The 26,244-nt window shown below is 63.8% G+C and overlaps 2 protein-coding genes across 6 annotated transcripts; one reads left to right on the top strand and one right to left on the bottom strand.

The window, feature by feature from the left end:
- The first annotated feature begins 273 nt into the window (after window positions 1-273).
- On the top strand, window positions 274-10,671 carry SCYL1 (SCY1 like pseudokinase 1). 5 transcript variants are annotated; one of them, XM_074276524.1, is made up of 18 exons: window positions 275-491; window positions 739-879; window positions 1,311-1,433; window positions 1,536-1,762; window positions 1,939-2,029; window positions 2,180-2,335; window positions 5,681-5,839; window positions 5,944-6,051; window positions 6,686-6,799; window positions 7,376-7,531; window positions 7,635-7,823; window positions 8,124-8,199; window positions 8,288-8,458; window positions 8,764-8,951; window positions 9,659-9,721; window positions 9,808-10,020; window positions 10,168-10,249; window positions 10,363-10,671. In XM_074276524.1, exons 1-18 carry the CDS (start codon window positions 378-380, stop codon window positions 10,485-10,487), a joined length of 2,496 nt encoding a protein of 831 aa, XP_074132625.1. In that variant the 5' UTR covers window positions 275-377; the 3' UTR covers window positions 10,488-10,671. The 5 variants fall into 5 exon arrangements, with proteins under 5 accessions (XP_074132628.1, XP_074132625.1, XP_074132626.1 ...); XM_074276525.1 differs by having other exon boundaries at window positions 8,770-8,951; XM_074276527.1 differs by lacking the exon at window positions 9,659-9,721 and having other exon boundaries at window positions 274-491.
- Window positions 10,439-24,254, bottom strand: LTBP3 (latent transforming growth factor beta binding protein 3). The gene is made up of 28 exons (XM_074276523.1): window positions 23,603-24,254; window positions 21,636-21,938; window positions 21,049-21,251; window positions 20,629-20,734; window positions 20,385-20,477; window positions 20,096-20,218; window positions 19,660-19,818; window positions 19,285-19,470; window positions 18,985-19,001; window positions 18,799-18,871; window positions 18,581-18,679; window positions 18,144-18,269; window positions 17,885-18,016; window positions 17,296-17,424; window positions 17,040-17,162; window positions 16,665-16,787; window positions 16,414-16,536; window positions 15,540-15,659; window positions 15,195-15,323; window positions 14,865-15,032; window positions 14,182-14,265; window positions 13,581-13,709; window positions 12,903-13,040; window positions 12,562-12,702; window positions 12,006-12,167; window positions 11,755-11,835; window positions 11,487-11,618; window positions 10,439-11,397 (listed from the first exon to the last, which is right to left on the bottom strand). The coding sequence occupies exons 1-28, from the start codon at window positions 23,910-23,912 to the stop codon at window positions 11,246-11,248; spliced, it is 3,864 nt and encodes a 1,287-aa protein (XP_074132624.1). The 5' UTR covers window positions 23,913-24,254; the 3' UTR covers window positions 10,439-11,245.
- Window positions 24,255-26,244: the final 1,990 nt, after the last annotated feature.

A 26,244-nucleotide genomic window follows, 5' to 3' on the forward strand; every position in this document is an offset into this window, starting at 1 on the left:
GGCCCTTGAGAGGCCCCGCCCCCTCTAGGCCCCGCCCCCTCGCGCCCGGCGCTGTGGGAAGGAGGAGCCAGGGCAAACTCTCTGGGCGGAGGAGCGGGAGAAGAAGGGAGGGGAAGCGAGGGGGGGCGGGGCCTGAGGAGTGGCGGGCTCCGGGAGGCGGGGTCTGAGGTGGCAGGCCCTCGCCATGGAGGGGGAACCCGGGGGTGGCGGTGGAGGCGGCTCTCGAGGGCGGGGCGTCATTGGCGGAGCCGCGAGAGGCGGGACCTGATGCGGGGCGGGGCCTCGAGGGGGCGGAGCCGGGCCCGGGCAGAGTCAGAGCCGGAGCCGGAGCCCGAACGGAGCCGGGGCCTGAAGCCGGGGCCTGGGCCGGGCGGAAGATGTGGTTCTTCGCCCGGGACCCGATCCGAGACTTCCCGTACGAGCTGAGCCCGGAGCCCCCCGAGGGCGGCGTTGCGCCGGGGCTGTGGGCGCTGCATCGCGGCAAGAAGAAGGTGACGGGGCCCGGGAGCGGAGCCGGCGGAGCAGGCCTCGGGGGCCGGAGTCCGGGCGGCCGGAGCCGGCCGGCCCCGCCCCGGCCCACCCCCGGCCCGCCCGGCCCGACGTGGCCCCCGCGGCCCTGGGCAGCCCCGGGGCGGGGGAGGGCCTGGAGCTGGGGAACCCGCCCCGCCCCCACCGCGTGCGTGGCGGGCCAGGGACCCCCATGCTCGGAGACCCCCCACCAACCGCGTTTCCCCACAGGCCACGGGAAATGCCGTGTCCGTGTTCGTGTACGAGGCCAAGCCCGGGGACGAGGAGCAGACGCTGGTGGCCAAGGCCGCCTTCAAGCGGCTCAAGACCCTGCGGCACCCCAACATCCTGGCCTACCTGGACGGGCTGGAGGTGGGCACGCGGTCCCCCACGGCCCCCCGCTCCTCCTCCCTTTCTGGCCACCCCTTCCCTCAGTTTTCCCTGCTGACCCTCATCTGCTCCTCGGCCCCTAGCATCATAAAGACCTAGAGATCCTCCAGCTGTAGCCTCCTCATCCTCAGATGGGGAAACTGAGGCAGGGCCCTGTTCAAGGTCACAGCATCTGGCCAGAGCAGGGATTTGAGCCTTGCTCCCCTTTCCCATCTCCTCCTCCCCTTTGTCTCTAAGACCTCCCCTCCCCTCCCCCACATGCCCTCCTCAGGCCCTGGCCCAGGTCCTCTCCCTCCTTTTCTTTCCCTTGTCCCTAACCCCTGAGCTCCCCGACCTTGGCCTGCCTCCTCCCTTTCACCCTGGGGCCCATTCCTGGGCCGATGCTGACCCACGGCTGCCGGTCCTTCTCCCAGACGGACAAATGCCTGCACGTGGTGACTGAGCCTGTGACTCCACTGGGGACATACCTGAAGCTGAAAGCAGAAACGGGGGGCCTGAGCGAGCTGGAGATCTCGTGGGGCCTGCACCAGATTGTGGTGAGATGCCCAGCGCCCCTGGGCTCGCCCTTGTGGGGGGCGGGGAGGGCAGGGGCTGCCAGCCCCGGAGCTGTGCCCCCCAGCCTGTCCTCCTCCCCACAGAAAGCCCTGAGCTTCCTGGTTAACGACTGCAGCCTCATTCACAACAATGTGTGCACGGCGGCTGTCTTTGTGGACCGAGCTGGGGAGTGGAAGCTGGGGGGCCTCGACTACATGTACTCGGCCCAGGGGGACAACGGGGAGCCCCCCCGGAAGGGGATCCCCGACCTGGAGCGCTACGATCCTCCCGAAATGACAGAAAACAGCAGCAAAAGTGTGGGGGAGAAATGGTGAGCGTTGGATGGGCAGGGGGAGCAGCCCCTCGGGAATGGGTGTGCTGGCGGATGAGGAGCGGGAGATCAGCAGTTGTCCCCATCCCTTCCTTGATGTGCCACAGCCAAATAAAAATCCGGGAGTGGGGGGCAGGAGCCCAGCAGACCCTGAATCCTATCTTTGGGCCTCCTAGGTCAGCTGACATGTGGAGACTGGGCTGTCTCATCTGGGAGGTGTTCAACGGCCACCTGGCCCGGGCCTCCTCCCTGCGCTCCCTGGGGAAGGTGAGTCTCTGGGCCCCCCTCTCCCACGATGCCCGCCTGGTTTCTGGGCTCTGCCTTTCTCCCCACACCACGGGCCCCTCTCCCTGCCCCCTGCCACCCACTGTTTTCCCCGGCCCGCTTGGGCCCTCTTCACGCCTTCCCTTCTTCCAGATTCCCAAGTCTCTGGTTCCTCATTACTGCGAATTGGTGGGGGCCAACCCCAGGGTGCGCCCCAATCCGTCCCGCTTCCTGCAGAACTGCCGGGCCGCCGGCGGCTTCATGTGCAACAGCTTTGTGGAGACCAACCTCTTCCTTGAGGAAATCCAGGTGAGCTCAGCGCCTGAGAGCGAGGGTACCGCCGGACGGCTTTCTTGCTGCAGCACATGCATGCACACGCAGGCATGCACACGCACACGATCCCCTCACTTTAATTCCATTTCCTGGTGGGTGACCCAGTGTTCCAGTGCGGACGCTGCTTGGTGGCAGACTGGCCCATAGCCTGGCCCAGCTGTGGTGAAGCAGGACCCAGGATCCCCTGTGATCAGCAGGCCGAGACACAGGTGACCCGGTTGTCCTGGACCCGGCACAAAGCAGGGACTGTCTCACTTAGAGGAACAGAATTAAAACTGAGGTGGCGGGAAGAGGGGGATGTGGGGTAAGAGCCCCCCCTCGGGGCCTGCTTTTTAAAACTAACAAGAGCCTGGAAAGCGGCCTGAAGAGCGGCCCAGGTGACCGCCCTGGGTCCAGACAAGAGCAGAGGATATGGCCGGCCCCCCTGGGTAGAGGGGAGCGGGCCTGAGGGTGCGCAGTGTGCCGTACGCCTCCCGAGGCGTTTTGTCAGCTTTGCCAGTTGCATTTGTGACTCAGGGGGCATTTGGTGTGGGCTATGGTGAAAAACCTCAGGGGCCAGGGCTTTTGGAGATTCTCCATTTTGGAAAACAGGACAGAAAGGGCTCCTCCACACACGGGGACCACTTGACAAGGCCCCTCTTGAGACCCTCAGAGTCTCTTAATGGGATCGTAGATGGGTTGGAAATGAAATAGAAAAAAAGGGCCTCCTCTACGATCACCGGCACCTTGACGGCCCTTTGTCATCAGGCGGGCCAAGTGGAAAGGGGACTGACTCGGGAGTCAGGAGACCTGGATTCCTACCCAGCCCAACGACCACTAACGGTCTGAGGCGGCTTCTTTGTCTTTAAAGTGTCCGCCCCAGCCTTCTAATTCTGTTCTCTTGGACCCTCAGGGCCTTGCTTTTATGGAATGATCAGAGCCCTGGGCTAGAAGGTAGAAAGACCTGAGTTCAAATCCATCCTCATTGTGGGATCCTGGGCAAGACTCAGTTTCCCCAACTGTAAAATGAGGATAATAATAGTATCTACACAGGGTTGTTGGGAGGATTGAGTGGAATAATAGTAGTAAAGTGCTTAATGGCACACAGTAGGTGCTATGTAAATGTTGATTCCCTCCCCTTCCATCTGTACTCCAATACCCATCCTTAGAGAAGGGACCTTGTTCATTAAGGGAAAAGGTCAGGGCTGTGTGATGGAGAGCACTGGGGAGGTAGCAGATGAGAGCGGGAGAGAACTGGGAGGTCACCTGGCCCAACTCTTTCACTTGACAGATAAGGAAACCGAGGCCCACAGAAAGAAGTGGTGATTCCCCAGGCTAGGGTTTGAATGTAGATTCTTTCACCCCCAATGCAGCAGACTTCCCACTGCCCAGGCTCTGGTTTGAGGACGCCTCGGACGGCATTTGGAAGGAAGCCTGGAGTCCGGTGTCCCAGGTTACGCCCTATGAGGTTTACCATTTCTGTTAGTCTTGGATAAAAGCCAAGAGGACCTACATTCACAATGACACAGAGCAGAAAAGGTTGGCTGTCCCAGGATGACAGGAGCCACAAAAGAGAATGTTTAAAAAGTTGTATAGATGGCTTTTGCTGTTGACCCTGCTAACCTTTCTCTTTTTTTTCCTGAGGCAATTGAGGTTAAGTGACTTGCCCAGGGTCACACAGCTAGGACGTGTCTAACCTTTCTCAATACTTAGCAGTCCGTCCCCCCACCCCAGATCCTTCCTTGTAACAAAGAAAACCCGTTAAGCAAAAGCAACTGCCACCCATGTGGTCCCCACCTCTAGCTCCTGGAGGAGCAGAGGATCTTGGGAACCTCTATGGTCAGTGGCTTGTTTTTCCCTGGCTTCCTTCATCCAAGTCTTTCCGGGTTGCTCTGAACTTTGGGTATTCCTCTTTTCTTGTAGTACCATAATATTGTGTCACATTCACACCCTGTGATTTGTGCCCCATTCTCCAGTGGATAGGTAGAGACAGATTAAAGTACCGAAAATGGGATCCGGAAGACTTGAGTTCAAAATGACCTAAGATGCCTCATAGTTTTGTGGCCTGGCAGGTCATTTAATCCCTGCCTCAGTTTCTTGAAATGTAAAATGGAGGTTATAATAGTATCTCCCTCCCAAGGTGATGGTGAGGATTCGTGAGATACTTGTTTTGCAGACCTTAAAGCGATACATAAATATTGATAGAGGAAGTATCCAGTGTGGAGACTCCTCTCTCCAGTGTCACCCTAGGATGTGATGGTCTTTGAAGGCTCCTCACTTGGAAGAAGGATTAGCATCAGTCAGTAATGACAGGGATTCCTGTCTGGAGTCTTGAGAGGGTAAGTGACTTGTTCAGGGCGGTCCAGCCACTTTGTGCCAGAGGTGGGACTCGAACCATGCCTTTCTTCCAACGCTAAGGCCGTCTCTCTGCCTTTCTGTGTCTGTCTTCCACAGCACTGGCCGTTTTCAGCTTGAATTATCCTCATTAATGTAATGTCCGTATAGTTTTTGTACATTATCGTCTTGTATTTTGTTCTTAGTTTATTATAATTTGAAACCTTTTTCAGATGTTTGTTGATGGTTTCATTTCTTCCTTTGGAAGAGGGAATGGAACAAGCCTTAAGGGTCTACTAAAAGTGGTAGAAATATCTCTCCTTTGATCCTCCCAGAAACCTTAGCCTTAGGGACCATTATTCCCATTTTACCTTGAAGGCAAATGGGTGACGTGACTCAGCTCCTAAATGTTTGAGGCTCAATTTGAACTCCAGCTCAAAGCATTTCCCAATTAAGAGGAGGAGGCTGGGCAAGCGGCAAGGGTGCATGGCCTCTAGGCGAGGGGAAGCTTGGTGGCCAGGACCAGGGAGGTGACAGGCCCCCTTGCCTTCTGTCCTGGGCAGTGTTGAGTGTTGGCTGGAATGTTGTTCACTTGGAGTGCCACATTTAGGAGAGATGATGGAGCCCGTCTGTGGGGCCTTGGGAAGATGAATGGAAAGACTAAGGAGACTTCTGGGGGATGAAAGCCTTTGAAGGCTTGTTACCTGGGAGAAGGATTAGGTTTGTCCCATTTGACTCCAAGTGCAGCGTGGGAGGCAACGAGTGGACGTTGGAGAGAGATGGATTCGTGGTGAATGGCCGAAAAGCCACAACTGTGGGCGAGCTGTCTGAGCTGTGGCCTAGCGGGTCGGCCTAGCGTTGGAGGGCGCTTCGGTGCCGGACGGCCATTCTCAGGGATGCTACGGCGGGAGTTCTTGCTTGAACCGGACTGGATGATCCCTGCGTCCCGGGCTCTGAGGCTCCGGGATCTTTTCTCACGTCTGTCCCCCACCCATGGCTCTCTCCTAGATCAAAGAACCTGCTGAGAAGCAGAAGTTCTTCCAGGAACTCAGCAAAAATCTGGACTCCTTCCCCGAGGATTTCTGCCGGCACAAGATCTTGCCCCAGCTGCTGACGGCCTTCGAATACGGCAGCGCCGGAGCCGTCATCCTCACCCCCCTCTTCAAGGTGAGCCGAACTCGGGGTGACCGGGAAGAAGACGTGCCCGTGGGCATCGAGGTCCCAAGCTGATTTGGGCGTAGGCCCAGGTTTGAGCCTCTGGTCTCTTGCAGGTTGGGAAGTTCCTCAACGCCGAGGAGTACCAGCAAAAAATCATTCCTGTTGTAGTAAAGATGTTCTCCTCCACGGACCGCGCCATGCGAATCCGCTTGCTGCAGCAGGTAGCCTGCCCTCCATCCCAGGCCGGGCTCCAGGGGCCCTCAGGGGCAGGGTCCTGGCTTGGCTGGGGATGGGCCCCTTCTCCAGAGGAGGTGGGGGGGTGAGAGGAGAACCCTGGACTTGGACCTGGGGAGTCAGAGTCCAGCAGCCTGGGGCTTGGGACGAATCTCACTGGCCGGCCTTTGCCCCTTGGGAGGATGCTGCCCGTGCTCTCCAAGGTCCCTTGGAGCTTCCCTCGGCCCTGAGCCTGGGGAGGGGACCTCAAGCAGGGCCTTGGTGAGGCTTCCCAGGGTGACGTCTGGGGGCTCCTGCTTGAGCCTGGGATCAGGAATGTTGCCTGCTGGTCATGGTTGATTGGGGACTGATTGGGGAAACTGAGGCAAAGGAGGCCGCAGGAAGTAACAAGCGAAAAACATTAAGTGCTTGCTTTCTTTTTGGCAAACATCGTGCCAGATCAATAAGGGAAATACAAAATTATATCCTGATAAAGGACCAAGTGCAGAGAGGGGAGGGCGGTGGTGGGTGGCTGGTGGGGCCCCTGGAGATCCTGCCTTGCTCCGGGGGCACTTTGTGGGCTTTCCCTTGCTCTCCTGCCACGGGCCTCACAGGTGGTCCCTCTCCCGCCCCCGTGCCCAGATGGAGCAGTTTATCCAGTACCTCAATGAGCCAACGGTCAACACCCAGATCTTCCCCCACGTTGTGCACGGCTTCCTGGATACCAACCCCGCCATCCGTGAGCAGACTGTCAAGGTGGATTGGGGAGGGGCTGAACACTGGCTCCGTGGGGTGGGCTGGGGGGACCCTTGTCAGCCCAGGGGCCAGCAAGCCCAAGTCGGTGGGCCCTGCCTTGCTCTCACTCCGGGGCTTAGGACAAAGCCTCTCGAGCCTCAGCTTCCTCCTGGGACTCTGGGACAGATGTTCAGTCCTGCTCCTCTCCCAAAACTCCGTCCTGGGGGTTTGGTTGCCGTGGGATCTCCTTGGGAGGAGGCCATAGTTGGAAATGGCATTGTTGGCCTTCCTTCTGGGCCTGGAGCGGGGGCAGGAAGTGGGGGGGGCAGGCAGCCAGCCCCAGGCTCCGGGTTCGGATCTCTCTTCTTCATTCACTGCTCCCGACGCAGACCCTTGGGGCCTTGCTGAGAGAAGGTCTTTTGTGGCCTCAGGCCCTGATCCTCCCCATCCAAGGCCACCTGCAGAGGGGGCCCTCCCTGGGTTTTAGGGGGCTGCCCGAGTCTGGTTTCACGGGGAGCGGGGCCTGGGGCCCGCCTGGGTCTCCAGGATCCTGCAGAGACTCTGAGCCCGGCCCCAGCCCGGCCCTTCTCCCCCCAGTCCATGCTGCTCCTGGCCCCCAAGCTGAATGAGCAGAATCTCAACGTGGAACTGATGAAGCACTTCGCCAGGCTCCAGGCCAAGGACGACCAGGGCCCCATCCGCTGCAACACCACCGTGTGCCTGGGCAAGATCGGCCCCTACCTCAGCGCCAGCGTGAGTTGAGCCCCGGCCCGCGCCACCCCCCCCTCCCCCAGCCCTGGGCCTCTCCCGGGGCTCGTCAGGGCCAGGCTCACCCCGAGCACGTCTCCTCCCCCAGACCAGGCACCGGGTTCTGACGTCGGCTTTCAGCCGGGCCACCAGGGACCCCTTCGCCCCGTCCCGGGCGGCAGGAGTCCTGGGCTTCGCCGCCACCCACAACCTCTACTCCATGAACGACTGCGCCCTCAAGATCCTGCCTGTGCTGTGCACCTTGACCGTGGACCCTGAGAAAACTGTGCGTGACCAGGTGAGACCCCAGCCAGGTGAGGGCCCCCACCCCCAACAGGTGAGGCCCCGGCTAACCTCGACTTGGCTAAACAAGACACAAGCTGCCCAGCTGACCCGCAGAGGTGACTGGGTCACGGCTGTGGAGTTGGAGGGGACCTTGCGGCCCCTTTTCTCCCCAGTCAGGAGCCTCCAGCCCATGCTGATGGATCCCCCCTCCCGAGTATCCCCTGTGTCCCATGGCGTACACCCGTGTCTGGGCTGCCCGGTGGGTTCTCCCTGCCCTCCCCCGGGGCCTCTACTTCCACTTCTCCCTCCACAGGCTTTCAAGGCCATCCGAAGTTTCCTGACCAAACTCGAGTCTGTGTCTGAAGACCCAGCCCAGCTAGAGGAAATGGGTGAGCCGGTGTAGACAGCCCTCTTGGCCCATCCTTGTTGCCCCTCATCCCCCACCCCAGGGACCTCACCCTGACCCTCTCCCTGCAGAGAAGGACGTGCACCGAGCCTCCAGTCCCAGGCCAGGGGCCACCGCGGCAAGCTGGGCCGGCTGGGCAGTGACGGGCGTCTCCTCCCTCACCTCCAAGCTGATCCGAGCCAACCCCACCCCCACCGATAGTGCCCCGGCCAGTGACGCCCCCCTCAAGCCGCCTCCAGAAGGTAAGGCTGTCCCTGAGGTGGCGTCAGCTCCGCAGAGGGCCCAGGTTCAGATCCTAACCGGGGGCTTCCCTCTCTGGACCTCGGTGGCCGGGGCTGGACAGGATGGCCACTGAGGGTCCTTCTAGCCCTGGACTTCCACCCCCTCCCTCACATTCTCTTCACTTCCTGTGGAACTTTCAAGGCCCATCGCCTCTGGGAGGGCTTGGGAGTCTCCGTGGGCCCCCTCCCCCAGCCATTGTGGGTAGGAGCTAACCCGGGTTTTCTGAGGCCGCTGACCTGACGTGCCCCTTTTCCTTTCCCCCCAGCTCCAGCTCCAGCCCCAGCCCCAGCCCCAGCCACTGCCCCAGCTGCTGCCCCTGCCCAGGGCCCTCCCGTGACCTCAGGTCGCTGGGACTCCAGAGGGGCGGAGGGGGAGGACGAGGAGGCGGCGGCGCCTGAGGATGGGGAGGGCTGCGCTGAGCGGTGGGATGACGAAGACTGGGGCAGCCTGGAGGTAAGTGGCCCCCGTGCCACGGCTCTCTGGACTCTGGACTTCCTGCCCCTCCTTGGCCCCCCCTTTCCCTGGCTCCCCTAACCCCCTCAGGATGCAGAGTGTCCCCACCGCCAGAGGAGTGAGCAGAAGGCGGCAGGGGCCAGCTGCCGAGCAGGGAGCCCTCACCTTTTCTGTCTCTGACCCCTCCTCCTCTTTCCCCTCCAGCCTTAGCCATCCACTTTGGCCATAGTCATGGGCACAGGGGAGGACCGAGGCCCCTAAGTGGCCAAGGCTCAGAGAGTGGGGCCTGGAATCAGGAATCAACTTAGCTCTCTTTGCCTCAACTTTATTATCTGTAAAATGGGGGTCGATGGGGCACCTCCTCCCAGGGAGGTTCCAAGGAGCTGATATTTGTCAAGTGCCATGTCAGGCTCCACTGCGGGAGGCTCACGTGGGCCGGGCCCCCTTTGGGGTATCTTCTGGGGGAGGGTCTGTCCATGTGTCTATTGGTGACAGGCCCTCCTCCTTTCTTCCCGGGCCTCTTTCCCACATCCTCCAGAGGTGCTAGGGCAGCATCGACCACTCCCCCTAAATGGGGAGCCTCACGGAGGGTTTAGGGCAGCTTAGGGGAGAAGATGCAGCTGGGGGACTGCTCAGTGTCAGAGTGGGGGCCAGGCCCTCTGACCTTTGCCCCTCCTCGGGCTCACCCCTTGCCCCTTCCTCTACAGCAAGAAGGAGAGGCTCGGCGGGAGGCTTGGAGCACCAGTAATAGGGAGCAGCAGGCCAGGAGGGTGAGGCCCCAGGACCAAGTGGTGGAGGAAGGGACCGGCAACGCGGCCCCTGGACCCCCCCAACCCTCCAACTCCCTCCCCTGCAGGCCAGCAGCCCCTCTCAGAAGTCCCCCGAGTCCGACTGGAGCAGCTGGGAGGCCGAGGGCTCCTGGGACCAGGACTGGCAGGAGTCGAAGCCCCACAAAGCGCCGCCTGAGGGCACCAAGTTGGCCAGTGAGTACAACTGGGGTGGGGCGGAGAGCAGCGAGAAGGCAGACCCCTTTTCGACCCTGGCACCTCGTCTAGCTGCCAACGCCCAGGTAATGTCCGTGCTGCCCAAGCTGGGGGGGAGGGGGAGCCTGCCTGGGGGGGGAGGGTGGCAGGGCTGGGACTTGGGAGAAAGAGGGGGGGGGAAAGTCAGGTCTCTGAGCCCGCCCCTGCCCGTCTTATTTCCCTTTTCTTTCCAGCGAAATCCCGACTCCTGGAGCACCGAAGCCTCGGGAGACTGGGGGACTGAGGAGAGCTGGGGGACCATGGAGGCAGAGAGCAGTAGGTCTCCTGGGTTCCCTCTCAAGCCCTTGCCCAGCGGTGCTTCCTCAGCTGGTCCCCCCCCCCTTTGGTGCCCCCTTCCCCCCGCACTAACCACCTGCCACATCTCCCAGGACAGGCCAAGGCCGAGCTTGCTCGAAAGAAGAGAGAAGAGCGGAAGAAGGAGATGGAAGCCAAGCGGGCCGAGAGGAAGGCGGCTAAGGGGCCCATGAAGCTGGGGGCGCGGAAGCTGGACTGAGCCCCAGACCCCGGACACTGCTCGGCTCCCCGAGCTGCAGAGAAGGGTGCAGGCTGCCCTGCCCCGCGCCCGGCCAGCCTCTGCCCATGTATTTATTGTACAAAGCCTGGCCCAGCTGGCCCAGGACCCCTTTCCCCATGTACATAAGCAGAGCGGGAATACATTTTATTTCTAGTCCTGTGGAGTCCGGCCTGGAGTGTTGGATCATGGGCTGGGCTGCCTGGGGGGGAGTGGGGGGGCGGGTGTTGGGCTGAGCGGGGGCCCCGACCGGCCGGGCTACCTCCTGTGGGGACCGAGGGGCGTCCCGAAGGGCCAGGCTGCTTCTTCCATCTCCCCAAATAAGCGACCTCCAGGCTCCCCCTCCCCTCCCCCGTCCCCCCGCGAGTTAGGGCCAGAGCATTTCAGGGACCAAGAACGGGAAGGACCCAGCTTTTATCTCTGCCGGCTCCATAGACACATCTGGGCGGGGGCGGGGTGGCCAGCAGCGGTCGGCCCGCGGGCAGGGAGCGCGCCGCCTTCTGTTCCTAAGATACAATCTCCTCAGAGCCCGGGGCGGCGCCAGGCCGTGTCCACACAGTCCGGGAGCCCTGCACGGGGCAGCCCCGGCGCGGCGTCCCCTCGGGCCCCGGCGCGGCCCTCGCTTCGTACCTGGCCTCGGCCCGTGGGAGCCAGGCGGGGGACAGCACCGGGAGAGCCTCTCCCTCCGCGGGGCGCCCTGCCCGCCGCCTCGGCCGGGCTCCGAGTCCAAGGGCGGGGGCTCAGCGGCGGCGCTGGGGCACGCACGCCCCGTGGGGCCGGACGCGCACGAAGCCGGCCTTGCAGGCGCAGCGGAAGGAGCCGCTCGTGTTGACGCAGCGCTCGCTCTTGCACAGCAGCCCGCGCTGGTTCAGCTCCCGGCACTCGTCAATATCTGCGGGGAGACGGCGGGACGTGAGCGCGCCGGGGGGAGGGAGGCCTCCCCCGCCCCCTCCCGCGGCCGGCCCCGCCCGCCCGGCTCACCCACGCAGCGCGTGCGGGAAGCGTCCAGCTGGAAGCCGCCGGGACACTCGCAGACCGCGCCCCCGGGGCGGGCCACGCAGCGGCCGCTCACGCAGCGGCACTCGTCCGAGTCCTCCTCGGAGCTGTCCTCTTCTGCAGCCAAGAACAAGGGCCCACGTTTACATGGGGCCCCCTGGGACCCTCCCCATTTTACAGCTGTAGAAACTGAGGCCGACGGAGGGCTCGCCGGAACGGGCTGCGGCTGCGCGGCGGGGGTGGGGCGACTCACCTCGGTGCGGCTTCCGCAGGAACAGGGGGCTCACGTCCCAAAAAGAGTTACTTTCGCTCTGGGAGTTCGGACACTGAAGGCCTGGCGGAGGGGGGAGTCGAGGTCTCGGTTTGGAGGGCCAGGCTGCCCACGGCCCCTCCCCATTTACAGAGCGGGGGAAACGAGGCCCAATGAGGGGCTGCGCCGGGTCCCGGGGCCCCTGCCGGCTTTCGTTCCGCAGTCCCGCCTCCCCACCCTTCCCCGCCGCTCACCTGGCCCCCGGGGTGGGCAGGGGCGACACTGGGCCCCCCAGCCCCGGCCTTGGCGGCAGCAGCACTCCTCATAGGGCAGCAGAGGGCCGGCCAGGGGCCCCGCACACATCCCGTCATCCCCTCTCTGGCCCCAGCACACGTCCCTCCGCTCCAGGGGTCTGTCTGCGGGAGAAGAGAGATGTGGGGACCCCTCCCCGCCCCCCAAGCAGATGGGCTAGGGCCGGTCATGTGCCTCTGCCTGGCATTCAAGGCTCCCCACAGACAGGGCCGAGGCTGCCTTTCTGACCTTGGCTCCAGTCACCACCCCTTCTGCACCCACCTGCCCAACACCTTGAATTTCCTCCCCAAATGCTGGCAAATGCCGCCTCCTCCAAGAAGCCCCCGGGGATGTCCCTGCCACTGCCGTGACTGACTTTCCCCATGGATCTGCCAGGACTCGTGGGGCCCCTCTGAACTGCCCTCTCCTTCCAGGCTGGCAGGCCCCTGACTCAGGGGAGGCCTGGGCCCGCCTCAGACCATGTGCCACACTGAGCAGACACACAGACACAGCCCTCACCTGCTGGGCCCTCTGGGAGCTGGCAGTCCCGGCCAGTGGGGCCCGGGACCCAGGGCAGGTGACACTCGCACCGAAAAGAGCCGGGAAGGTTAATGCAGCGCCCATGCCGGCAGGCCCCGGGGTCCTGGCACTCGTCCACATCTGCAGGCAGAGGGGTCAGCCTCTTCTCCTGCTGGGCCCCAGCCTCCATCCCCCTTCTCCCTCCCCTCCACGCTCCACTTCACCCTCCATACCCCTTTTCTGCAGCCTCCATCTGCCCTGCCCCAGCAGCCTCTGGGTGTCCTCCTCCTCCCCCAGTCTTCATCCTCCCTCCCTTCCAGAACCTCCTCCCAGCTCCTCACCCATTTCTTCAGGGATCAGACACTGGCGCTGGGCCGGATTGTACTCCGCCGGAGGGGTACAGGAGCAGCGGTAGCCCCCCCGAGTGTTCTCACACACGCCGTTTCTGCACTTGGACTCATCCAGACACTCGTCAACATCTGAGCGGAGGGAAGGAATGGACTTGTGTTACGCCTCCCCCCCCCCCCGGGCCCCAAAAGCTTGCCCTCCCCTTCTTTCCCCACTCTTCTCGCCCCATCCGGAGGGCCAGGCTATGGGTCATCCCCATTCTCAAAGGAGAAAACCGAGGTCTGGGATCCTTCAGTAAGGAAACCCATGTGTCCTGACCCCTTAAGGACTCCTCTCCCTGCCCCAGTCGGACACATCCGGGAGCCCTGAAGGAAAGACACAGCTGAGCGTCCAGCCTGGGCAGCGAGGAGGAAAAGGGCTGGGAGGAAGCAGGACCCGGAGACGCGGGTGCTGCAAGGGAAGGAGAATGGCAGCCGGGAACGGCTCCTCCATAACTGAAGGTCTCCAGCTGGAGCTGCCCATGAAGGCTCTGATGGACAGTCGGGCAGCCTGGCACCTCGATGTGGCTCGGTCACCCACGTAACCTAACAGGTGCCCAGCTCACGCACACCCCCAGGGTGCCAGCCTCACCCACCCCACCCCCAGGGTGCCAGCCTCCCCTGCATACTCACCCACACACTCCAGCAGGTTCCCATCGTAGTAGAAGCCCTGCTTGCAGTAGCACTCGTAGCCCGGCTGCGTGTTGACGCACTTGCCCTCCTTGCAGATCTCCTCTCCGAAGAGCACACACTCGTCAATGTCTGGGGGGACCCGTGGGGTTCAGCAGGGAACCCTCCCCCACTTCTCCCCCAAAGTGGCTCCCTAGGCGCGCTTCTCCTTGGGCCTCTCGGCCTCCTGCCCGGAACGCCCGGCTCCTCTCCTCTGCCTCAGAGAACCCTTAACCCCTTCCAACCTCGCCTCTGGGACCCGTCCTCCAGGAGGCCTTTCCTGATGCCCCCAGTTAACACTCTCCCTGCACAATGATATCTAATATAATCTCAGGCTCTCTCTGTCTCTGTCTCCTACCCCAACCTCTGTAGTTTATGAATAAAAACTCTCTGCAGACAGAGATGATTTCCTTTTTGCTTCTGTATCCCCAGTTCCAACTTCACTTCCTGGCATACAGGAAGCATTTAATAAGTGCTTGTCAGGCATACAGCAGGTACTTGCTAAGTGCTTGTTAAGTGAATGAAAAAACAGATGAATGGCGGGGGGGCGGAGAGGGCTCCTCACCACGATGAGCCGGGATGCCGTAGTTGATGATGTTGTTCTCCTGGATGTAACCTTTCCCGTCTGGACAGAGACTCTGGAACTCCGCTATGGAGGGAGGGGAACAGAGTGGGGAGTGAGGGATGGTCCCTCGCCTTCCTCTTGGAGCATCCCACGTCCAAATCCAGGAAGGGCTTAGAGATCGGCCTGTCCTGGGGCCTCTACGATAATGGCTTAAGAGTTTGCCAAATGCTGTCCCTGTTATCTCACTTGATCTTCATGACATCTGGCAGGGAGGTGCTAATATAATACCCATTTTACAAACCAGGAACCTGAGGCCGAGAGGTGGTTGGCTTGCCTAGGATCACACAGCATAAGGGTCTGAGGTCAGATTTGAACTCGGGTCTCCAGGCCCCGGCTTCTCTCCACTTCAAGGCCACCTAGCTGCCTCTGGAACTAGTAGGGAGCTCAGAGACCATGTAGGTCAACCCCGTTATCTGACAAATGGGGGAACAGGCCCAGGGACAAAGTATCCAAGAGGCAGGATCTGAACCCAGGACCTCTGACTCAGAGCTAAGACTCTTGCTGCTGTATCACCCTGCCTCTTGCTTCCCTCCCATTCTATAGAGGAAGAGGGAGCCTCGGGGCCCTCTACCCCCCTCCCCCACCTGTCTCGGCTCCCCGGCCCCAGCTGGCCCCACGCTGACCTGAGCTGTAGACGGGGCAGGGGTAGATCTCACAGTGGTCGCCCCAGCCCGCGCCCAGCGAGCAGCAGCACTCCTGCTGGGTGACGTTGGTGGCCAGGACACTGTCGCAGAAGATGGTGTCGTCGAAGTTCAGGTAGCACTCCTTCTTGTTGTGGGGCTGCTCTGCCTCTGAAAAGGGGGGCAAGGGCTCAGGCGCCTGGGGGCAGGGAGAGATGGGGGCCTCGGGAGGGGGGGGAGGGCTCAGGTACCTGGTGGGGCTCCACCAGGGCCAGGGGGCTGCTCCACCTCCCAGAGGCCGGGCACCTGGGCTGGGCAGGAGCGGGCACTCACCCTCACAGCCGTGCTGGTCGTGGGTGGGGATGAAGCCCTCGTCACAGACACACACGTAGGAGCCGTGCACGTTCTCACAGGCCCCGTGGGGGAGGCACAGGCCCGGATCCTGGCTGCACTCATCTATGTCTGGGCAAGGACAAAGGCAGGGTGAGGTACCGGAGGGCTCTGGCCCCCTCCCCACTCACGCTCCCTTGGCTGCACCTTCCTCTGGGTCGGGTCACAAAGCCAACGACCAGGGGCGGTGGGGGGCCTTTGGGGCGCGGTGGGCACTCCGTGCTTCCGGAGGGGGACAGGGCTGCCACCCGCTGCTCCATGCCCAGCCTCCTCGGGCCCAGTGGGTACCTTGGCACTTCCTGCCACCCACCAGCCGATGGCCTGGGGGGCAGAGGCATCGGTAGGAGCCATTGGTGTTGCTGCAGTCGCCTCCGATGCAGGCCGCCGGGAAGTCACACTCGTCGATGTCTGGGGGGACCAGAGAGCCGTCAACAGGGAGTCTGGAACCTCTTGCTCCCCAGGGGGCCGGGACAGGAGCCCAGCATGGGGGCACATGTTAATAAGGCCCATGGGATCTCCAGGGGGAGAAGCCCCGGGCCGTCCCCTGCTCCCAGGGCCCCGCAACCCAGGGGGCGTCCCGGCCTTTCAGCCTTGAAAAGGAGAAACAAAGCGGAAAGGCCGAAGCCGACTCTCTGTGACCTTTTGGGGGATTGGCCTTCAGCTGGCTAGCCTTGGTAATGATGGCCTTCCCCTTCCTGACAGAACCTGCGGACCCTTACAGCCCACACAGGGGAAGCTGGGTCAGTGGGCAGCCACCAGGGGGCGGTGTCGTGGACCACTGACCACCGTCTTAACAGGTGGGGGGGGGGGGAACCTGTGGATAAGGCATCATAGAACAGAGAATATCATTCTGGGAGAGATTTTCAGATCAGCTAAAATGAGGATATTGGAATCCAGAAAGTTAGAGCCTGGGGGAACCTTAGAACCCAGAATGTCAGACACAAGAGGGAATATCAGAACAGAGAAGGTCCTTCCTTCACAGAGCAAGAATCTAGAACCCAGAATGTCAGGACCTAGGAGAACCTAGAACCCAGAATGCCAGGACAGGAAGGGGCCTTGGAGCTGGGAGGAACCCAGGGCTTCTAGCCCAGAGGCATGGTGTGGCCCAGCCAGGTTTCTCTGCACCCTCAGCAGCTGGAGCTGCCGTCACTTCCCCACTCACCCTCACAGCGGCTGCGGTCCCGGGACAAGTGGTAGCCCGTGAGACACTGGCACTGGAAGGAGCCCGGGGTGTTGGTGCAGACCCCGTACTCGCACACACTCCTGGTCTCACACTCGTCCACATCTGTGGAGGGGGGGAGGAGGGGGGAGATGGTCAGTGTCCAGTCGGGAGACCCGGGCAGCACTGGCGCTCCCCCTCCCAAGGCAGCCCTGGTGCTCCCCCCCCCCCAGCCCTGGAGCTCCCCCCCTCACCCAGGCAGCTGCGGGCGTCTGGGGCGGGAGCATAGCCCTGGGCACACGTGCAGCGGAAGGAGCCTGGGAGGTTCTCGCACCAGCCGGGCTGGCAGGGGTTGCCCTCGGCACACTCATCCACGTCTGCGGGGGGAGGGGGTGTTGGAAGGGCCGCGGACGGAGGCAGCCGGGCCGGGCATCCCCACCCCGGCTCGGCCCGCGCTGCCCAGCTCCCATGGCAGAGAAAAGACTCCCGCTGCCCCCCCCACCCCCCCCGCAAGGCCGGCACGGCGGGGAGCCCGGCGGGGGCGGCACAGGGAGCCGAGCTCCCATCCAGGTGTCCCAGACAATTTGGGCAGCCAGGTTCCCCCCCTCCCCCTCTGCCCCTCCCCTCACCCCGGCAGGCCCCGCCCCCTTGGCTCCGGTATCCGGGTTGACACGCGATGCACTTGAAGCTGCCGGGTTTGTTCTCGCACTTGCTGTCCGGGCACGCGCTGGGGTCCCGGCACTCATCGATGTCTGCGGACAAGGGGAGGATCAGGCTGGGCCGCCAGGAGCCCGGGGGCCCGGCAGAAGCCCCGGGCGGGAGGGGCCCACTCGCCCGGCCCCGCGGTGCCAGGCGCTGCCGGCCCTCTGCCCATCCCGGGCCTACCTTCGCACAGCGGCTGCCGGGACGGCTTGGTCCGATAGCCGGGATAACAGTTGCACTTGTAGTTCCCGGGGAAGTTGATGCAGAAGCCGCCGTCCCCACACAGGTGGGGCTTCACACACTCATTGAGGTCTGAGTCCGGGAGGGGGAAAGGAGAGGGGCTGGGCTCCAGACTCCGCCCCCTCGGGGGCCTGCCCAATGAGAACCAGTCCTTCCACAGGCCCTGCCCCTCCAGCGGAACTAACACCTTCATCTCAGGTGCCTCCAACGCCGGAGCCCCGCCCCTCAGGTCCCTCATTTGCATAGTCACAGCCCCTAATAGTTCGGTCCCCACAGGCCACGCCCCCCACCCAGATCCACAACTGGACCACATCTGAAACCCTTTCTCTCTGTCTAAGTCCCGCCTTATTGGTCCCACCCCCCACATCCCCAAGTAATGCCCAACTTCTTCCCGAGTAACCCCACCCACGGAGGCCTGGCCTCGCCCCTCCCCTATCTCTGCCCTCCACAAGCTCCTCCCCAGCCAGACTTCATTAGCCCCGCCCCCGCCCCGCCCCTCCAGGTTTCCCACCCGGACGGCCGGGGCTCTTACCCACGCAGGAGCGGCCGCTGGGGGTGACTTGCAGCCGGTAGCCCCGATTGCAGTGACAGTTGTACGAGCCTCCCGTGTTCATGCAGACGCCTTTCCCGACTCCGCACGGCTCCGTCTCACATTCATTCACGTCTGCGGGGCCGGGAAAGACCGACCGTCACCCCCGACCTCCGGGGCCGGACCTCGGGGCAGAGGCGCCCCCTGAGGCTCAGCCCCCCTCCCCCCCGCGTGGGCCCCGTGCGCGGACGCTCCCGCTCACCGACGCAGTACAGCTGCTGCGGGTGGGGCCGGTAGCCCGGGTAGCACTGGCACGAGTATCCCGAGGGGCCGGGGACGCACTCCCCGTGGCCGCAGATGTTGCGGTTCACCCGGCACTCGTCGGTTTCTGCGAGGAGGGAGAGCGGCGCCCTGAGGAGCGGGGGACCCAGCGTCCCTGCTCCGTTTGCTCTGGAGTGGGCAGCCCCCGTACGGAAGGGGGGAAGGGGGGGCGTCGAACAACTTCCTCAGGCCGGACCACAGCACCCTTCCCGGGCGCCCCCTTTCGTCGCTCGGGTGTCCCTAAGCTCCTGGCGCGCACGGACCAGGTCCTTTTTCATCTCCGCATCCGCAGAAGCCGGCACATAGTAGGTCCTTCGGCAGCCTGGCTGGATCTGGTTCCGCCGGGCGGGCGGGGGGGGAGGCAGGAAGCCGCCTTACCTGTGACCTGGGTCGGGGCGATCTCCACGGCGCTCCTGGACGGGAGCAGATCCGGGGGGACTCTGCGCACGGCCGGCGGGGTGGGGCGGGAAACCAGCTCTGCAAGAGACCAGGCGGCGGCTGCTTCACGTGGGGGAGGGGGCCTCCGGGCCCTCCCCCCGCAGGCCCCCACTTGCATTCCCTGGCCGGAGGCTTTGCCTTCCCCTTCCCTGGTTCACCTGGGTAAGCGCGGGGCGGCGGCGTGGTGACAGGGGGTTGGCCCTGCTGAGCCGAGCGCTCCTCCGAGTCCATCTGAGGGTGGGGGGAGAAGGTGGAGGGAGATAAGGCGCTTGGAGCCCCTCCAAGCGTGGGCCCCTCCCTCTCTGCCCCAGCTGGGCGGGGGCCGCGCTCGGCCTGATACTCACGGAGTCCGTGGTCACCCCTGGAAGAGAAAGACCCGCGTTTAGAGGCGGGGGCTCAGGCCGCAGCCCCGAGAGCCTTAGAGTTTTACCCAGGGTAAGGTCCCGGCGGCCCTTCCCCCTGGGGAGCGGCAGGTCAGGGCATTGCGGCCCGTATGGGGGCCCAGAGGGCGGGGGGATGGGAGAGACCCGGTCTTCTGCAAGGAAGCAGCCCGAGGTGGCCGCCTCTAGGACGGGGAGCCTTTGCGGAGGGAGGGGTGCAGCTGCCGCACCCTGGGGTCACGCTTGCCCTGGCGGCCGCCTCACCTTTCTCCTCCTCCGGGTCCTCCTGCGGCGGGGCGCGGCTCGGGCTCTCCGGGAGCGGCTGGGCCTTGGGGGGCCCATCTGGGTGCAGGAACAGAGAGAAGTCGCTCTCTCCCTGAATGGTCAGCGTCTGGTGGGAAGTCAGGATGTGGTAGCCTTTGCCTGCCGGGCAGATCTCTTTGAAAGCAGCTGGGGGGAGGGAAAGAGAAGTGACCTTTCCCTCACAGCTCTGGGCTTCCCTTCTCCCCATTACTCCAGGGTCTGAGGGAGCCCACAACGTCTGGCGCGGCCGGCCTTCCCCTCCCCTGTGCCTGGGTACCGTGCCCCCCACTCCCTGCTGTGCCCAGAGGCCCCCCCGCGCAGGGAGGGCAGCCTGACCCGTGCCATCGGCAGGGCACCGTTGGCAGCGGGCCCCCCAGGCCTTGCCCACGCTGCAGCAGCACATCTGGCGGGTCAGGTGGGTGGTGAGCGGGTGCTGGCACTGCAGGTCAGGGCTGACTAGGCGGAAGCAGAGGCTCTTCTCCTCTGATTTCTCAGCTGGGCCATGGGAAAGGAAAAATCAGGACAGACTCCCTGCCCCCCACACCCTTCAACCCCCCCACCTCGAGGTTCTGGGGGACCAGGACCCCTGCAGGGCCTCCAGGTATGTGGTTCTGCCCTGACCATCTGATCGGGTTATTCCCAGCCCTCCACCCTCCATCCTCTGCCCTCTGTCCTCTGCCCTCCACCTTCCCTCGGCATTGACCTTTCCCAGTCTGCCCCCTCCACCTCACAGTGAACCCTGTTTGCCCACATGGTGCCCAGGGGCTCTTACCCAGGCACTGAGTCCGTGAGGGGCCGAGGCTGTGGCCAGGGGGGCAGACACAGCGGTAGGAGCCCGGGCTGTTGAGGCAGTCTCCATGACGGCACATCCCTGGCATGGCACACTCATTGATGTCTGCAGAACAAAGAGGGGGATGGACGGAAAAGCCGGGGCCCTCTCCCCTGCCCACCCTGGCTCCCTCCTCTCCTCCACACTGCGGACTGGGGAGCCTCCGGCTCCGATCCGTGGTCTGGCGTGGCCCTTCCCAGCTCCCTCTGCCTGCCTGGCGTGGCCCCCATACCCTGGCAGTGGGTACTGTTCAGCCTCTTGTAACCCTGGGGGCAGTCGCCCCCCAGCTCCCCACGCACAGGGCCTGGCTTCTGCACACCAGTGTCTGGGGGAAGAGATGGTGATTTGTCATTGGGGGGAGGGGGACAAGGGCTTTGGGGGGGAGACAGGAGGAGGACGGGGGATGGGGAGGAGGAGCAGATGGGGGGCAAGCTTTGTGTGGAACAGGAGAGGGCAGGGGCTAGCTCGGGACTCACACTGCAGCTGTGGACACTTGTGACACTTGTTCTGCCCCCAGGCCGTACCGATGCTCCCGCAGCAGTCCTCCTGCTTGGTCAGCCCTGGAAGCGGGTTGCTGCCGCACTGGGATCCAAGGGAGCACCAAGTCAGGGGAGCCGCCAGAGCACGCCCCCCCCCCCACCCAAGGCTCTTAGGCTGTCCCAGCTGGAGGAGGCTCCCATTAACCCCTCGTGTACAGGAAGGGAAGGGACTTCTCTGCTCACCCACAGCCAGACAGATCTGACTCCCCCCACCCCAAGGCCCCCTGGGAGGCCTAGGTGCCTTGGAGAGGAGGGCAGAGGGCAGGGCTAGGGTATTACACATGGTTTGGGAGCCAGGGGAGGGAGGTAGTCTCTGAAAGGGCGGGGGGGGGGTCCCTGGGCCTAGGGGTCACTCACGGCCTGCTTAGGTAGCGTGTCCTGGAAGCAGCGGCCCAGGGGCTTCTGGGTGGGAGGCCGGGGGTGGGGGGTCTTGGGGTGAGGGAGAAGGTGCTGGGGGGGTGCAGGGCCCTCAGCGCTCAGCCCTTCGATGCGGTGAACCTGGACAGAGGCCTCTGGGGGATGGTGAACTCTTACATTCACCAGGGGCGGGGGTGCCTGCACTGGGAGCGCAGGACACAGAGGTTAGCGGGCCAGGGCTGAGGCCCCCTCGTCCCTGCAGCCTTCCCCTCCAGCTCCTTCCCAGCAGTCTTAATCCCTCGGGTCTCTCCCCACAACACACAACCGTAGACCTGGGAAGGACCAAAGGCCTCCTCCACAAACTCCTCGAGTGACCCCAGCCTTGTGAGGACCCCACTGAGGGGGGCCTGGCGCCTCCCTGGGGCCCCCTGCCCTTGCATACGGGCTCATTGGGAGATTTTCTCCCCAGTCACTCCTGACTCGTCTTTCTTGTGACTTCCCACAGGGTTCCTGGTCCCTCTCCCTCTCTGGCTGGGCCTCCTCCCACCTCTGCCCTCCATCCCTCCCCCCCTCCCCTCACTGGGTACCTTCTGCCGAGATCTGGCCAGGCCCCAGGGGCACCAGGAAGGCCGCATGCTGAGCGGGCGGCTGCTCCCCGGCCCCTGGGGGGTCCGCGATCACCTGGACGGCATAGATGGCATGCTTGCTGGCCACAGGCTCCCCCTCGGGGGCGGGAGGCGGGGGGCCGCCCAGAGCCACACCTCGGCCAAGGGCCGCCCCCCCACTGCCAGCGGGCACCTGGCAGAAGCGGCCGGTGAAGTCCGGGGGGCAGAGACAGTGGTTCCGAGAGGAGCACTGGCCCCCATTCATGCAGGGCAGAGGGCACACCACTGCAAGGAAAGATGGGGTGGGGTGGGGGCAGGGTGTCACAGTGGTTAGGCTGCCCCACCCACATCCTAATCCAGGCCCCCCTTCCCACCCAAACAGGGCTGGGGTGTCCTTCAGGGCTCTGCTGGTTGCGTCCCCCAGGGGCCACTGGTGAGCACACACAGACACACTAGGCCCCACATGCACAGGGATCTGCTCTCACACTCGGTGCTTGCACACACAAGTGCACACACATCCACAATGCGCAAAGGGAAGGCCAGAGGATTCCCAGCTGAGAGGGGCTCATTCCATCCCGGGTCAGAGGGGAAAGCCCCCAGAGCCCGGGTCCCATGGCCTGTTGCACCGTCCCCACACCAGAGTGCTGTGTGCACAGGCGGGGCACTGGGCCCTCGGCTGGTACCAGGAAAGGGCAGGAGCAGCCCCAGCCCTCCCGGACCCCATGTTGAAGCTTGAGAGACCCCGACGGCTAATGGCGGCCCCCTTCTTTCAGAGCCGAGAACACTTCAAAAGCCTCGCCCGGGTCTCCCGGGCAGCAAGAGCTCTGGCAGGGCTGAAGCTTCCCGGCCCAACACGAGGCCCCCTCGGTCTCCGTGTCCCCTGCACCCCCTCGGCCCACCCCGGGTTTGGCCACTCTCCCTGCCCTCCCTGCGCTGCCCCAGATATCCTCCCTCTCCCGGGGCAGCTGCCTCCCAGAGCCCGGGAACAGGGTGGGGCAGGTTGTTGTGGGCCCTGGCTGAGGCCCGGAAGCCCCCGGCCTGGAAGCCCCTGGCCCAGAGAGAGCCTCTTTCCTGGCTCATCCATCCTGCCGGTCTGGGGAGGGGAGAGGGCCTCCTTCCTGCCCTCCTGGTGAGTCACTCCTGGTGGTGAGCTTGACCTCCCCGTGACACCGCCCACCCGCGGCCCCGGGCACTGTGCCCGAGGGATGTGGGCAGCACAGACAGAGACAACAGCAGGGGCAGGAAGGCCCTGAGCTGGGATACACTCATGCTGCACACACAAGCACACCGGCACCCCAGACCCATCGAACCCGGACATGCCGATATTGTGGCCCACGGAAGTGCCAGCCCGGGGATGCCCTGGAACCCTGAGACTGGAGTCTGCCCCTGAACCCTGGGCGCCCTGGGGGGGGATGTTTGGGTGGCACCTTCCTGGGCCCAGCCTAATTACCCCCCCAGGGGCATAATTAACAAGGGGCTCCTCTCCGCTCCTCCAGGGCCCTGGGGGTGATTATTAGAGGAGCCAGGGACAGAAGGACTCCCCCGTCCCAGCCTGCCTTCTCCTCACTTCTTGGGGCCTGGAGGATTGTGGGGACCTATGGGACCGAGTGTGGCGTGAGCAAAATCAAAAGGAGCTGGGACAGTAAACCTGCAGCGGGGGCAGGGGGGCAGCAGGAGCTGGGGCCAGAGGGGGCCAGGCCCCCCCCCCCCATCTGACTCCGCTCCTCAGTACTGATCCACACTCCGGGCTCGTCCCGCGTTCTTCCCCTAACTCCCAGAATCCTCCCGGGATGCCCGGGCGTCCTGCCCTCTCTCCCGGACCCAGGTGCCCCCTCCCCCGGCAGCCCCGTCCCAGACCCCGCGCCGGCCCCACGTTTCTCCGGAGCCCCGCCCTCCCGCCTCCCCGGCCCGGCCGCCCCCTCCCGCCGGAACCGCCGGCCCGGGCTCACCCACTCGGAAGCCGGAGCCCGTGAGCGTGTCGGTGCTGTGCCCGTTCTCCCCGATCAGGGTCATGTTGCTGCCCTGCTGGCAGCTGTCCCGGCACTGCCCCTTCAGACACGTTCTCTTGCAGATGACGGGGGCGAAGACCACCTTGAAGCGCTCGCGCGCCAGCGCCCCCCCGCCCCCGGCGCCCCGCTCCCCCGGCGGGCCCCCCAGCGCCCCCCCGCCCAGGCCCAGCAGCAGCAGCAGCAGCGCCAGCAGCCCGGAGCGGGGCATCTCGGGGGGCGCGGGGCGGGGGGCGCTGCAGGCCCGGGGCATGGGGGCCGGGGCGCTGGAAAGCGCGGAGGAGGAGCGGGAGCGGGCGGCCGGCGGGAGGGACGGAGTGAGCGGCGGCGGGACGGAAAGTTGTCCCAAGTCTTCCAGCCGCTGCCGGGGGCGGGAGGGGGGGCCCAGAAGATCCGGAGCCGGGCGGGCGCGCGCGGGGGCGGGGGCGGCAGGGGGCCGGAGCGCGCGGGGGGAGCTCGGGAGCCTGCGATCCGGCCTGCTGCTGCCCGCTGGGGCCCCGCCGCCTCCTCCCGCGTCCCGGCTGCTCCCGAAGGGCCGCGAGCGTGGGGCTGGGCAGGACCCCGGCGACGGAGGGAGGGGAAAATGAGCAGTTGTTTTCCCTGGCTGCAGCGAGCGGGGAGCGCAGGGGAGGCGGCGCTGGGGGCTGGGAGCTGGCCGGGGGCCAGAGGGGGAGGCGGCTGCCTGGCTTTTTAGTCACAGCCCGCCCTCGCCTTCGGGGGAGAGAGGGGGGGCGTCTGGGCCGCGGTGCCCACCCGCACACCTGGCCGGGAGCGCCCGCCGCCCCCCCTCACCTGGCAGTGATGTGGCAGCCGGGGACATGCTGCCGAGCCCTGCGGGGCGGGGGGCGGGCCTGCCCTCCCCCTCTGCCCAGCTCGCGCCGAGAGGCCCCGATCCCTCCTGGAGACGGCTCTGCACATCAGGGAGCCCCAAGTTCTCTCCCCTGCCCCGGGCCTCAGTTTCCCTGTTCTGAAAGGAGGAGGTGGGTTCGGGTGGGGAGCCCCCCCAACTCCTCCCTCGGTGGAAGTCTGCGCAGGGCCACAAGGCCCCATTTTGCTCCAGCTAACAATGACCCCTCCTCAGCCAGGAGTTCCCTCCCCCCTCACAGGCCCAGCCCTGGGGACGGAGGGCAGGAAAGGGGGCAAAGCCAGCACTCAGAGCGGCTAAGCACAGAAACAGATGGCAAAGCTCGGCCCCCACCGCCGAGGAGCCCCCTCCTTGTCGGCCCTCCTGAAACTTGGGGCTCTCTCCAGCCCCTCACCCGGTCCTGCCCCTCGGACCCTTCCTGGGCCCTGGTGGCCCACCTCCCAGCCCCGGGCCAGATCCCGCTGGTGTCTGGGCTGGGGCTGGCTCCCCGCCTCAGACAGTTCTGGCTGGAATAGCCAACGCCTGAGCTCAGGGCCTGGCCCCTTTCCCAGTCGGATGGCCCAGGAGAAGATGGGGAGCCAAACAGGGCCTGACCAGGAGATGGGGAGGAGGGAGGCACAGCTTTGGGGCCCAGTGCTTGTGAGAGGGGGTGGCGTGCCCCAAATGGAGAAACAGCCCCTCCGGCCCGCTCCCCCACCGGGGTCTGCTAAATGGATCAACTAGGAAGCCCCTGGCCTGAGTTGGGGCAGGGTGGGACCGTTGGTCTGCCAGCCAGGCCGGGGGAGGGGCTTCTCTGGAGGAGGGACCCCGGGCTCCGGAGCTCAGCTCCCCAGCCTTGGCTCAGCATCAATGGCCTGCTCAGCCCGTGGCACCGGACACATGACTGAACAGGGCCCTCCCCGGGCCCCTGGTTATGGGAAATACAGCTGAGCAAGAGATAGCCACAGGCAGACTCCATCCAACAAACTTATTTGGGGTTTATTAAGCACTTAAGTAAGCACCCAGAGACACTCAAATAACAAACACAGAGAAAATACCAGAGTGGATGGCACGGAACACTTCTGCTAATGTTTGTTCTCAGTAAAACTTGTAAAGACTCTTATTACAACTTTTATTTTTCTATTTTAATACCATTTCATTTAAGACTTGTTCGTCCCGTCATTTTTCAGTCCTGACTCTCCCGAACCGCTTTGGAGGTTTTTTTCCTTGGCAAAGATCCTGAGGGGCTCGCCATCTTCTCTGGCTCATTTTACTAGTGAGGAAATCAAGGCAAACGGACTGAAGTGACTTGCCCAGGTTCACACAGCTACAAGTGTCTGAAGTCATATTTGAAAAGGACTCTCCCAGTCTCCAGGTCCGGTGCCACAGGGTTGCCCCTTAAGTCATGAGAGGCAGTGAACAGAGCAATGATGGACTCGATCCAATCCTGTGTGGCCCTGGACACGTCGTGCACTTCTCTGGGGCTCAGACGGCTCTCTAAAATTTCTCCACAAGGTCACGGGACAGTGTGGAGTTTCCCACCACCAAAAAAAGCACAGATTCCTTAGACTTTCTAACTTTAAAAGGAATAGATAATTTGCTATTACTTTTTAAAGTTGAAAAGGGTAAAAAGTAATAGGAAACGCCCTGGATCTCTTCCTAATAGCTTTTTTTTTTTTTTAAATTCCTTTACCTATCATGGAATTTTTCTGGATTTTTCTGGATTTCGATGATGGTTTAC

This window comes from Sminthopsis crassicaudata, chromosome 6 (assembly GCF_048593235.1).
Source record: "Sminthopsis crassicaudata isolate SCR6 chromosome 6, ASM4859323v1, whole genome shotgun sequence".
Lineage (NCBI taxonomy): Eukaryota > Metazoa > Chordata > Mammalia > Dasyuromorphia > Dasyuridae > Sminthopsis > Sminthopsis crassicaudata.

Bases quoted from the DNA above. Each gene is read 5' to 3' on its own strand.
- SCYL1 (XM_074276524.1), top strand. From the start codon at position 378: ATGTGGTTCTTCGCCCGGGACCCGATCCGAGACTTCCCGTACGAGCTG. The intron at 7,824-8,123 runs GTGAGACCCCAG...CTCCCTCCACAG, and splicing joins AGAAAACTGTGCGTGACCAG to GCTTTCAAGGCCATCCGAAG. The intron at 9,722-9,807 runs GTGAGGCCCCAG...CCTCCCCTGCAG, and splicing joins GGGAGCAGCAGGCCAGGAGG to GCCAGCAGCCCCTCTCAGAA.
- LTBP3 (XM_074276523.1), bottom strand. From the start codon at position 23,912: ATGCCCCGGGCCTGCAGCGCCCCCCGCCCCGCGCCCCCCGAGATGCCC. The intron at 18,017-18,143 runs GTGAGCGGGAGC...CCGGCCCCGCAG, and splicing joins GCAGCAGCTGTACTGCGTCG to ACGTGAATGAATGTGAGACG. The intron at 17,163-17,295 runs GTAGGCCCGGGA...CCTTGTCCGCAG, and splicing joins CCGGCAGCCGCTGTGCGAAG to ACATCGATGAGTGCCGGGAC.